Below are 13698 nucleotides of genomic sequence, written 5' to 3'. Positions count from 1 at the left end.
GACAAGAGTATTAATTCACTGGGAAGACATACAATTCTAAGTCTTTTTTGTAGCAGATATCAAGGTCTCAAAATACATATGCATTAATAGACCCAGAATTTTCTTAGGCTGCAAAATCACTGCAGGTGGTGACTGTAGCCATGAAATTAAAAGATGCTTTCTCTTTGGAAGAAAAGCTATGACAAACCTAGACAGCATACTAAAAAGCAGAGATATTATTTTACTGACAAAGGTCTGTCTAGTCAAAGCTATGATTGTTTCAGTAGTCATGTATGAATGTGAGAGTTGGACCATTAAGAAAGTGGAGTGTTGAAGAATTGATGCTTTTGAACTGTGGTGCTAGAGAAGACTCTTGAGAGTCCCTTGGACTGCAAGGAGATCCAACCAGTCAATCCTAAAGCAAATGAGTCCTGAATATTCATTGGAAGGACTGATGCTGAAGCTGAAGCTCCAATACTTTGGCTACCTGATGCAAAGAGCTGACTCATTGGAAAAGATTCTGAGGCTGGGAAAGATTGTGGGCAGGAGGAGAAGGAGATGACAGAGGGTGAGATGGTTGGATGGCATCACCAAACTCGTTGGACACGAGTTTGAGCAAGCTCTGGGAGTTGGTGATAAACAGAGAAGCCTTCAGTCCATTGGGTCGCAAAAATCGAACACAACTGAGTACCTGGACTGAACTGAACTGAACTGAACTGAATAGAACCAGAAGTGATAGCCGAGTTCACAATTATAGGGGGGATTTTAACACTTGTGGCTCTGTAATCGGTACAACAAACAAACAAGATATCAGTAATGATTAATATATTACACACAACTAACAAACATGGATTAAAAAACATGGAAAACACTGCACATAACTGCATAATACATATTTTTTTTGTGCACAGACAGAACACCTACAATATGGGCATATGCTGAGTCATAGAAAGTGTCAATGAATTTCAACACATTCTCAACACTGTAGATTTTCTGATCCCTATGGAATTATGCTGCATATAACATTAACAATAGCTAGATAATCTGTATATGCATATACATTAAGAAATATAAAACTAAACATTTAAAGGGCCAAAGAAAGCAAATGGAAAATTGAAAATAATTTGAATCAAATGATAATGAAAATATCAGTTACCATATGGGCTACAAACTGAAAAGTAATGAGGCAAAGATTTCTTTCAAGAATTTTAAGATGAAATAAACTTAAGGAAAGGGAATTGTATAAAGCAGAATTTGAAATAGCAAAAAAAAAGTTTGAAAAAGAAAAACAAACCATAAAGAATAATTAAAGTTTTAAAATTTTGTTATGGTAATACAAAAAAAAAATATAAAAAAAAAAACATGCTACAAATCCTATAGATATTGAAAAGATAAGTAAGTACTATGAGGAATTTTAAACCAAAACACTGAAATTCAAGTGAATGAGGAAAGTGTCTAGTAAAATATACTAAAACTTGTATAAGAAGATATAAAAAACCTGAAGATTCTTATAACTACTAAAGACATTGGATCTTTAATTAAAATATTTTTCAGAACTCCAGGCCCACTTGGCTTACTGACAAGTTCTAACCAGATGTTTAAGGAGAGGCTTCCATTCTTATACAAATTTTTCCAGGGAATTTAAATAAATGAGAACACTCCATTTTATTTAACATGACTAGCATAATCCTGTACTCAGATTTACAAAGACACTATGAGAAAATTATAGCCATAACCCATGAACATAAAGTAATAGCAAACATCACCCATCAGTATCTATTCAGTTCAGTTCAGTTCAGTCACTCACTCGTGTTCAACTCTTTGCAACCCCATGAATCGCAGCACGCCAGGCCTCCCTGTCCATCACCATCTCCTGGAGTTCACTGAGACTCACATCCATTGAGTCGGTGATGCCATCCAGCCATCTTATCCTCTGTTGTCCCCTTCTCCTCCTGCCACCAATCCCTCCCAGCATCAGAGTCTTTTCCAGTGAGTCAACTCTTTGCATGAGGTGGCCAAAGTACTGGAGTTTCAGCTTTAGCATCAGTCCTTCCAAAGAACACTCAGGACTGATCTCCTTTAGAATGGACTGGTTGGATCTCCTTGCAGTCCAAGGGACTCTCAAGAGTCTTCTCCAACACCACAGTTCAAAAGCATCAATTCTTCGGTGCTCAGCTTCCTTCACAGTCCAACTCTCACATCCATACATGACCACTGGAAAAACCATAGCCTTGACTAGACGGACCTTTGTTGGCAAAGTAATGTCTCTGCTTTTCAATACGCTATCTAGGTTGGTCATAACTTTCCTTCCAAGGAGTAAGCATCTTTTAACTTCATGGCTGAAATCAACATCTGCAGTGATTTTGGAGCCTAAAAAATAAAGTCTGACACTGTTTCCACTATTTCCCCATCTATTTCCCATGAAGTGATGGGACCAGATGCCATGATCTTAGTTTTCTGAACGTTGAGCTTTAAGCCAACTTTTTCACTCTCCTCTTTCACTTTTATCAAGAGGCTCTTTAGTTTTTCTTCACTTTCTGCCATAAGGGTGGTGTCATCTGTATATCTGAGGTTATTGATAATTCTTCCGGCAATCTTGATTCCAGCTTGTGCTTCTTCCAGCCCAGTGTTTCTCATGATGTACTCTGCATAGAAGTTAAATAAACAGGGTGACAATACACAGCCTTGATGCACTCCTGTTCCATGTCCAGTTCTAACTATTGCTTCCTGACCTGTATTCAGATTTCTCAAGAGGCAGATCAGGTGGTCTGGTATTCCCGTCTCTTGAAGAATTTTCCACAGTTTATTGTGATCCACACAGTCAAAGGCTTTGGCATAGTCAATAAAGCAGAAATAGATGTTTTTCTGGAACTCTCTTGCTTTTTCGATGATCCAGCGGATGTTGGCAATTTGATCTCTGGTTCCTCTGCCTTTTCTGAAACCAGCTTGAACATCTAGAAGTTGACAGTTCATGTATCGCTGAAGCCTGGCTTGGAGAATTTTGAGCATTACTTTACTAGCATGTGAGATAAGTCCAATTGTGCAGTAGTTTGAGCATTTTTTGGCATTGCCTTTCTTTGGGATTGGAATGAAAACTGACCTTTTCCAGTCCTGTGGCCACTTCTGAGTTTTCCAAATTTGCTGGCATATTGAGTGTAGCACTTTCACAGCATCATCTTTCAGGATTTGAAATCACTCAACTGGAATTCCATCACCTCCACTAGCTTTGTTTGTAGTGATGCTTTCTAAGGCCCACTTGACTTCACATTCCAGGATGTCTGGCTCTCGGTCAGTGATCACACCATCGTGATTATCTTGGTCATGAAGCTCTTTTTTATACAGTTCTTCTGTGTATTCTTGCCACCTCTTCTTAATATCTTCTGCTTCTGTTAGGTCCATACCATTTCTGTCCTTTATCAAGCCCATCTTTGCATGAAATGTTCCCTTGGTATCCCTGATTTTCTTGAAGAGATCCCTAGTCTTTCCCATTCTGTTGTTTTCCTCTATTTCTTTGCACTGATTGCTGAGGAAGACTTTCTTATCTCTTCTTGCTATTCTTTGAAACTCTGCATTCAGATGCTTATATCTTTCCTTTTCTCCTTTGCTTTTCACTTCTCTTCTTTTCACAGCTATTTGTAAGGCCTCACCAGACAGCCATTTTGCTTTTTTGCATTTCTTTTCCATGGGGATGGTCTTGATCCCTGTCTCCTGTACAATGTCACGAACCTCATTCCATAGTTCATCAGGCACTCTATCTATCAGATCTAGTCCCTTAAATCTATTTCTCACTTCCACTATATAATCATAAGGGATTTGATTTAGGTCATACTTGAATGGTCTAGTGGTTTCCCCTACTTTCTTCAATTTAAGTCTGAATTTGGCAATAAGGAGTTCAGGATCTGAGCCACAGTCAGCTCCAGTCTTGTTTTTGCTGACTGTATAGAGCTTCTCCATCTTTGGCTGCAAAGAATATAATCAATCTGATTTTGGTATTGACCATCTGGTGATGTCCATGTGTAGAGTCTTCTCTCATGTTGTTGGAAGAGGGTGTTTGCTATGACCAGTGCGTTCTCTTGGCAAAACTCTGTTAACCTTTGCCCTGCTTTATTCCGTATTCCAAGGCCAAATTTGCCTGTTACTCCAGGTGTTTCTTGACTTCCTACTTTTGCATTCCAGTCCCCTATAATGAAAAGGACATCTTTTTTTGGGTGTTAGTTCTAAAAGGTCTTGTAGGTCTTCATAGAACTGTTCAACTTCAGCTTCTTCAGTGTTACTGGTTGGGGCATAGACTTGGATTACTGTGGTATTGAATGGTTTGCTTCGGAAACGAACACAGATCATTCTGTTGTTTTTGAGATTGTATCCAAGTACTGCTTTTTGGACTCTTTTGTTGACCATGATGGCTACTGCATTTCTTCTAAGGGATTCCTGCCCACAGTAGTAGATATAATGGTCATCTGAGTTAAATTCACCCATTCCAGTCCCTTTTAGTTCGCTGATTCCTAGAATGTCGACGTTCACTCTTGCCATCTCCTGTTTGACCACTTCCAATTTGCCTTGATTCATGGACCTGACATTCCAGGTTCCTATGCAATATTGCTCTTTACAGCATCAGACCTTGCTTCTATTACCAGTCACATCCACAACTGGGTATTGTTTTTGCTTTGGCTCCATCACTTCATCCTTTCTGGAGTTATTTCTCCACTGATCTCCAGTAGCATATTGGACACCTACTGACCTGGGGAGTTCCTCTTTCAGTATTCCATCATTTTGTCTTTTCATACTATTCATGGGGTTCTCAAGACAAGAATACGAAGTGGTTTGCTGTTCCCTTCTCCAGTGGACCACATTCTGTCAGACCTCTCCACCATGACCTGCCTGTCTTGGGTGGCCCCACACAGCATGGCTTAGTTTCATTGAGTTAGACAAGGCTGTGGTCCGTGTGATTAGATTGACTAGTTTTCTGTGATTATGGTTTCAGTGTGTCTGCCCTCTGATGCCCTCTTGCAACACCTACCGTCTTACTTGGGTTTCTCTTACCTTGGACATGGGGTATCTCTTCATGGCTCTAGCGTATTTATAAGAGCTATTAAATATTTCCATGTTGGGTTTATGCAAGGAATGCAAAGTTAGATAAATGTTCAAGTATCAATCAATTTATTTTGCAATACCAACAGAGTAAAGAGTTAAAAATCTTAACCAATACATAAAAAGTACCTGATATGATTCTTAGCAAACTAGGAATAGAAGTGAATTTTCTTAGTCAGATGAAGAGGATCTAATATGAAAGAATACCTTTAGACAACAGGGCAAAATACTGAAAGTCTTTCCTAAGATTGGGAAAGAAATAAAGAGGCTTGCTATCTCTTGCTACTTCTGTTCAACATTGCACAAGGAAAAAAAGTACAAGAGGAAGTAGCAAAACTGTCATTTTTCTCAAATAGTATGATTGAATATGTAGAAAATTTAAAAGAATTTATAAGTTACTAAAATTATTGACAGCAAAGGATCAATCCAAGAAGAAGATATAACAATTATAAATATATATGCACCCAACATGGGAGCACCGCAGTATGTAAGACAAATGCTAACAAGTATGAAAGGAGAAATTAACAATAACACAATAATAGTGGGAGACTTTAATACCCCACTCACACCTATGGATAGATCAACTAAACCGAAAATTAACAAGGAAACACAAACTTTAAATGATACAATAGACCAGTTAGACCTAATTGATAGCTATAGGACATTTCATTCCAAAACAATGAATTTCACCTTTTTCTCAAGCGCACATGGAACCTTCTCCAGGATAGATCACATCCTGGGCCATAAAGCTAGTCTTGGTAAATTCAAAAAAATAGAAATCATTCCAAGCATCTTTTCTGACCACAATGCAGTAAGATTAGATCTCAATTACAGGAGAAAAACTATTAAAAATTCCAACATATGGAGAAAAAAAAAAAATAACACTGTGAAATAATCTCCCGTTTGGGAAGGCCACGTTTTATCAGTTGAGGGACATTAGGGTTGCTTCCACTTTTTGGCTGTCGTGAACAGTGCTGCTATCAATAAAAATAAAATAAAATAAAATAAAATTATTGACAGGTTAGCAGAGGTGCTTCATATAAAAATAAATATACAAAAATTAGTTGAAGTTCTATATTCTCAGTTCAGTTCAGTGCAGTCGCTCAGTTGTGTCCAACTCTTCATGACCTCATGGGCTGCAGCTTACCAGGCTCCTCCATCCATGGGATTTTCCAGGTGAGAGTACTGGAGTGGGGTGCCATCACCTTCTCTGATGTACTCTGCATATAAGTTAAATAAGCAGGGCGACAATATACAGCCTTGACGTACTCCTTTTCCTATTTGGAACCAGTCTGTTGTTCCATGTCCAGTTCTAATTGTTGCTTCCTGACCTGCATATAGGTTTCTTAAGAGGCAGGTCAGGTGGCCTGGTATTCCCATCTCTTTCAGAATTTTCCACAGTTTATGGTGATCCACACAGTTAAAGGCTTTGGCATACTCAATAAAGCAGAAATAGATGTTTTTCTGGAACTCTCTTGCTTTTTCCATGATCCAGCGGATGTTGGCAATTTGATCTCTGGTTCCTCTGCCTTTCCTAAATCCAGCTTAAACAACTGGAAGTTCACGGTTCACTATTTATTGCTGAAGCCTGGCTTGGAGAATTTTGAGCATTACTTTACTAGCGTGTGAGATGAGTGCAATTGTGTGGTAGTTTCTTAAAAATCCAATTAATATATATTATATATAAAAATTCTATGGTGAAAATCATTGAATATTATTTGGCAAAATTAAAGAATGCTAAGTAAATGGATACTTATTTCATGTACTAGGTTTGGAATTCAATATTTTATATATGCTCATTCTTCCCCAAGTGAATCTATAGATACAGTTTAGACTAACTAAATTCCAACAGGAATTGTGTGTGTAACTTGAAAATCTGACTGTAAAAAATATGTGGAAGTACAAAAGCTAATAGCCGACACATTCTTGAAGAACAAAATTAAAGGACTGCCTCTAAGATAACAAACTTATTTTAAATATACAATAATAAAATAATATTATACTGGCATGTGTGTGGTCAGTCATGTCAGACTCTTTGTGACCCCATGGACTGTAGCCTACCAGGCTCCTCTGTCCCTGGGATTCTCCAGGCAAGAATACTGGAGTGAGTTGTCATTTCCTCTTCCAGGAGGAGGAAATTTCCTCCCAATGCAGGGACTGAACCTGCATCTTCTGCAATGGCAGGAGGATTCTTTATCACTGAGTCACCTATGAAGGCCTTATACTGGCATATGGATAGTCAAATAGAATCCCCAGAAAAGTAGAAATATCCCAGAAAGACACACATGCAGACACATGTGCTTTGTTGGAAAATTGGTACTATAAAGCATTAAGGAAGGGTGATCTATTACATGGGCTTCCCAGGTGGTGCTAGTGGTAAAGAACCCACTTGCCAGTTCAGGAGACACAAGAGACAAGGGATTGATTCCTGGGTCAGGAAGATCCTCTGGAGAAGGGCATGACAACCCACTCCAGTATTCTTGCCTGGAGAATCCCATGGACAGAGGAGCCTGGTGGGTTACAGTCCATGGGATCACAGAGAGATCACACTACTGAAATGATTTAGCACAGCACAGATCTATTACATAAATGATGGTGTGACAATTGAGTGTCTATCTGGGATAAAAGTGAAATTGAACACTTGTATCATAAACAAAATAATTCCAGATACACTATAGATTTAAATTTGAAAAAGCAATAAAATAATCCTTTTCAGAAGATCATATATACATTCATAACTTCAAGATAGAAAAAAATTCCTTAAAAAGGACACAAAAAGGAAAACCAATCATCAAGGAAATGATAAACAAATTGACTACATTACAATTAAAAGCTTCTTTAATCACATGACATCACAAAGAGTGAGAAAACACAATGAAGGGAGCTATTTGCAGCATGTATAACTGAAAAATAGCTTATATCGAGTATATTAAAATTAAACAAGTTAATAGGGGGTCGGGGAGATACCCAATAGAAAAATACACAAAATGGCATGAACAAATATTTCGTAAAAGAGAAAATACCAATGGCCAAAAAAATTAAGAAAAGATTCTATCATTATTACTAGCTATAAAAAGAATTTAAATGAAAATTTCAATGTGTAATCACTACTGACCCACAAGAGTTGCTAAAATATAACAATTCTATTTATGCCAAACCGCTTAAAGGTTATAAAGCAATAGGAAGGGGTCCTGAGGAAGAGCAGCTGTTTCTAAAAGTAAATGTAATGAAGAGCTCTGTCCTCAGGGCAGGGTATTCATCACCATGGCAACTGGAGGTGAGGCTCTCTACTCTGGCTGTTTCTACAGAGAAGGTCTGAGGTCTATAGGAAGATCTGCCTACTGACAGAGCTCTCAGGCAGATCTCCCATCAGGAGAGTTAAGGTCCAACAAGCATGCACACATGCCAAGAAAACCCCTGTGAGCTGATTCAAGTCAAAAAATTAAAAGACGCTTACTCCTTGGAAGGAAAGTTATGACCAACCTAGATAGCATATTCAAAAGCAGAGACATTACTTTGCCAACAAAGGTCCGTCTAGTCAAGGCTATGGTTTTTCCAGTGATCATGTATTTGTGTAAGAGTTAGACTGTGAAGAAAACTGAGTGCCGAAGAATTGAAGCTTTTGAACTGTGGTGTTGGAGAAGACTCTTCAAGGAGACTCTTGCAAGGAGATCCAACCAGTCCATTCTGAAGGAGATCAGCCCTGGGTGTTCTTTAGAAGGAATGATGGTAAAGCTGAAACTCCAGTACTTTGGCCACCTCCAATGAGAGTTGACTCACTGGAAAAGACTCTGATGCTGGGAGGAATTGGGGGCAGGAGGAGAAGGGGACGACAGAGGATGAGATGGCTGGATGGCATCACCGACTCAATGGATGTGAGTCTGAGTGAACTCCAGGAGATGGTGATGGACAGGGAGGCCTGGCGTTCTGCGATTCATGGGATCACAAAGAGTCGGACATGACTGAGTGACTGAACTGAACTGAAGTGAACTGAATCCCACATTCAATGAAGGATCATATATCCTGAAGAAAAATAGCACCGTGCAATATAAGAGAAGATAGAGTGAAAAAAAAAAAGTTCAACTCAAAAGAAATAGAGGTAATCTGGAGAAGAGACTGAACCTGCAAAAATAATAAGTCATATTCTTAGAGAGTTTTATGAGGATATTAAACCTAGTATACATTCAGTCAAGGCTGTTAGGAAAATGGGACAATTGTAAAGCAAGAAAACTCAGAAAATTAGAATGAAATGACAAATATAAAATTTCAAGAATTTTTTCGGTAAAATATAAAAACATAAGGTGGGAAATATGATTTAAAAGTTGGATGAGAGACTTTGGAGATTAATATCATGAATTCATTACCTACAGAACAGGAATTACAAGAAGAAAGAGAAAAAGGCATGGAATCTAACATAATAGGAAATAAACGCTTGGAAGAGGTGAGCAATTTTCTCAAGTTAGGCATGTAATGTTACGTACTGAAGATCGTGGAAGAATCAGAGCAGTCAGGAGGGGCCCATCCTTCTTTACACTGACACTTGAGCTCATGGTCACACACCTAGAGGAGCAATGGTTCTGTTAGTTTTCTCACTGAACTAATGCTCAACACAAGGGCTTATTCATCCATAATTAAGTACATTTCAAAAAAAAAGAATAACCCCTGCTCTGCAGCCTTTCAACTACCTACATATTTTAAACATCAATAATAGGAATTTCATAATGCCATCTGCAGCAACATGGATGAAATTAGAGAAATGTCATCTTGAGTGAAGTAAGTCAGGCAGAGAAGGAGAAATATCATATGACATACTTATATGTGGAATCTAAAAGAATTGATAAAAATGAACTTAACAAAACAGAAAGAGACTCACAGACTTAGAGAATGAAATTATGGTCGTTGGGGGGGAAGGGATAGTTAGGGAATTTGGGATGGACATTTATACATTGCTATATTTAAAATGGATAACCAACAAAGACCTACTTACAGCATAGGAAACTCTGCTCAGTGTTATGCGGCAGGCTGGATGGGAGGGGAGTTTGGGGGAGAATGGATATGTGTGTGTGTGTGTGTGTTTGTGACCAAGTCCCTTTGATATTTGCCTGAAACTATCACAACATCATTTGTTTAATTGGCTATATGCCAATACAAAATAAAAAGTTAAAAAAAAAAAAAACAGGAATTTCAGTATCAGGTTCTTTGAAGGAAGTTTTCATTGAATCAAAGTACTGAAGAGTTGGATAAACTTAATTGTTTTAATCATTCAACACTGAAACACTACATTAACATCACCCAAACTGTCTGACCTAAAATGACATAAGATTCAGCAAGCTTTGGGAAACACTGTCAAGACTTACTTACAGCCTGTCCTTTGCACTTAGAGGAGCAATTTGCTGATTTGTAAGTTCTTTCCATATCCACACATTCTGCATTAATGCAAACCTGAAAGTGATGTGAAAAAACAAAAAACTGATATGAATGTCCAAAGATATCACTTATGCAAACTGTTGACTCTTCAGGAGTTAATCTTTTATTTTTAGCGGCTCAGACAGTAAAGCGTCTGTCTACAATGTGGGAGACTCGGGTTCGATCCCTGGATTGGGAAGATTCCCTGGAGAAGGAAATGGCAATCCACTCCAGGACTCTTGCCTGGAAAATCCCATAGACAGAGGAGCCTGGCAGGCTACAGTCCATGGGGTCACAAAGAGTTGAACATGACTGAGTGACTTTCCTTCACTTCACTTCAATGCTATCAAGAGCTTCCCAGGTGGCTCAGTGGATAAAGAACCTGCCTGCAATGCAGGAGATGCAGGAGATGTGGGTTCAGTCCCTCGATCTGGAAGATCCCCTAGAGGAGGAAATGGCAACCCACTCCAGTATTCTTGCCTGGGAAATCCCATGGACAGAGGAGCCTGGCAGGCTGCAGTCCACAGGGTCACAAAGAATTGGAAAAGCCTGAAGCAACTAAGTATGCACGCACACATTGTTATTAAACTTGCTTTTTATTAGAGAAATCACAACACCCTTTTGAAAATAGGAAGATGGAATCTAGGTAATTTTTGTAATAAAATATTTAGGAAGTCCTCTCTAAAGAAAATTTCCTTACTTCATTCCTCATGGATTATTCCCTTAATCCACTTCTTTAGTTCAAGTCTATAGACTGATATGTAGCACTGAGCTAAGTAAGCATTGCACATGATACAAGGTACTCATTCCAAGCAAAAATCTATGGAAAACATGTTAATATCATATCATCTCTAAGATTAAAATAAAAATGTGTGTAAAAATAAGTAGTATTGTTATGATTATATTTATTATTATCAGTGGCTACCATTTGCTGAGAACCTACCAATTTAGGGGCAATAAAACTTGCCCAAATTTAACACCCTAGTGCTAAGCACATAATAGGTACTTATTAAATAACACTGAAGGGAAGAACACAGTCATGTATACATGAATGGCATAAACATTACTTTGAAAATGGTGCTTCATGAAACACAGTGGGGCCCTGAGAAGAAAATAAACAAAACAAAAAAACAAACAGAAAGAACATTCTGAGTAAAAGCTGCAATTTCAACTCACCTTCTTATCTCCACATTTGGTTCCATTGATTACCATGCCAATTTCTTCACTGCTGTCTTCAGGATCAAATAGTCTACATGTCAGGATTGTGACTATTCGTCCTTTCCAGGGCAGATAATCTGAGCCACCATTACAGAACAACTTCCCACACGTGGCATCTCTGAGGAAAAGCCAAAATTTGCTGCAGTTGAAACACCAGGATCCAAACTGGAGTTTTATACAAATATAAATCACCTCCTGGACTATCCATATTTAACTAATGGTATTTTTCCCTAAGGCCGAGACTCCTAGTTCTCCATTATACCAGTTTTCCCCTTATTGTTAAGTAACAGAACCACCATATTCAATGCTTTTCAAGGCCAGGTGTTGCTAAAAAAACAAACAAACAACAACAACAAAACCCTTGTCTCCCAGATTCCCTAACTTTGGCCAGTAACCTAAATTCTGGCCAGTGGGAAGGATGCAGAACCCTAACTTCAGATTCTTGAATGTGGCCTTATGTGAGGGTATGTGTTGTTGCTGATGTTTAGTCACTAAGTTGTGTCTGCCTCTTCGGGACCCCATGGACTGCAGCACGCTAGGTTCCCCTCTCCTTCACTATCTCCCACATTTGCTCAAATTCATGTCCACTGAGTTGGTGATTCTATTCAACCATCTCACCCTCTGCTTCCCCTTTCCCTTTTGCCTTCCATCTTTCCCAGCATCAGGGTTTTTTCCAGTGAGTCAGTTCTTTGCATCAGGTGACCAAAGTATTGGAGCTTCAGCTTCAACATCAGTTCTTAACATCAAGGAGGGCACCTAGGAAGTCAGTTTCTGTCTTGTTTCAGCTAAGGTCATTTATTGCATGAATCGCAGCAGAATAATTCTCTTGACTATAGTTGTATCAGTATAAGGCTGAGCCTTGGATGACACTCTAAGGCATCATGTGGGTTCCTGAAAGAACCCCTGCAAATTCAGATGAAACTGCCAGGGGATCACTAAAGCCTTGCATTCACTAGCAAGGGGAAGAAAGTCAATGCCAACAATATTGGAATCAATTGCTTTTATGCAAAATTTAGAGGAAAGTTGTGAAAAAAGTCTTCTGAGAGTGTTAGAATCAGATTCTTCTGATTACTCTGGTGGCTTTTAGAAAAAATACCACTGAGGAGCAGAGAAAGGCATGCATTCTTTCCAGACTTGAGATGGTATTTTTCTTGAATCACTTAGGTAGGGCTTTAAGAAGAGGGCTCTATAGAGGTGAAAGTTGCTCAGTCATATCTGACTCCATGACCCCATGGACTGTATGTAGCCTGCCAATTTTCTCTATCCATGGAATTCTCCAGGCAAGAATACTGGAGTGGGTTGCCATTTCCTTCCCCAGGGGATCAACCCAGGTCTCCTGCATCACAGGCAGCCTTTTTATCCTCTGAGCCACCAAGGAAGCCCTAGGAAGGCTCTAGGACCCAGGGAATTTCAGGCTTATTTCTCACTACAAGCAAAAATTATTAACAAGTGATCAGAAAGCCAGACTGTGGGAAGAAATGAAGTGCTTATGCCTTTGGTTGCAGAAATTATCCAGTATTCACACAAGCATTTATACAGGACAAGGGTGTGTGTACACTTTACAGAGGAAAGATGGAATTATCCTAGCCTTTTTTCCCTATCACAACTTCTCATACTAAATTTTGTACCCACTCACCCTACTCCCACACACATATAGCTTTTTATTAATATATTCTCCCCTGATTTCCTATAAAGGAGAGCCCACAAGGCATGACCATCTTTGAGGTTCAGACTCCCCAAGAGATGATCTTCTGTCCAAAATAGTTTGGTAATAACTATCTTTGAGAAAAATTAGTGTTATTTCAACAGAAAAAAAAACTTGGAGAAATGCTGATCTTTTTCATTCAATGTCTTGTTACACATTAGTATGCACATGCAAAGTTTGGAACAGGTATTTCACCTATTATCATTTAATTTTTAAAAATCATCTTAGAACTGTAGAATCCAAGGGAAATATATAGAAAAATCTCAAGTTCATTGATTACAGAGTTTTATCTTTTCTTTTTT

At 38.6% G+C, this 13698-nt stretch overlaps 1 protein-coding gene across 5 annotated transcripts in view; it reads right to left on the bottom strand.

The window, feature by feature from the left end:
* Nucleotides 1-13698, bottom strand: part of ADAM28 (ADAM metallopeptidase domain 28) — an 81565-nt gene that overhangs the window by 7973 nt on the left and 59894 nt on the right. For 3 of the 5 annotated variants that reach the window (XM_086414403.1, XM_086414404.1, XM_086414406.1), the window contains 3 exons: nt 11650-11809; nt 10429-10509; nt 9549-9627 (listed from right to left, as the gene is read on the bottom strand). In XM_086414403.1, coding sequence (XP_086270529.1) covers nt 9549-9627; nt 10429-10509; nt 11650-11809 — 320 coding nt within the window. Of the gene's footprint in view, nt 1-6073; nt 6288-7887; nt 9091-9548; nt 9628-10428; nt 10510-11649; nt 11810-13698 lie in introns of those variants that run through there. The other 2 variants (XM_086414405.1, XM_086414407.1) reach the window with 2 other exon arrangements.

This window comes from Bos grunniens, chromosome 8, assembly GCF_055505025.1.
Source record: "Bos grunniens cultivar Pamir isolate PY7600 chromosome 8, Bosgru_T2T1.0, whole genome shotgun sequence".
In the NCBI taxonomy this organism is placed as follows: domain Eukaryota; kingdom Metazoa; phylum Chordata; class Mammalia; order Artiodactyla; family Bovidae; genus Bos; species Bos grunniens.
The sequence above is the reverse complement of the archived record's forward strand: the minus strand, read 5'-3'. Positions and strand labels throughout refer to the sequence as shown.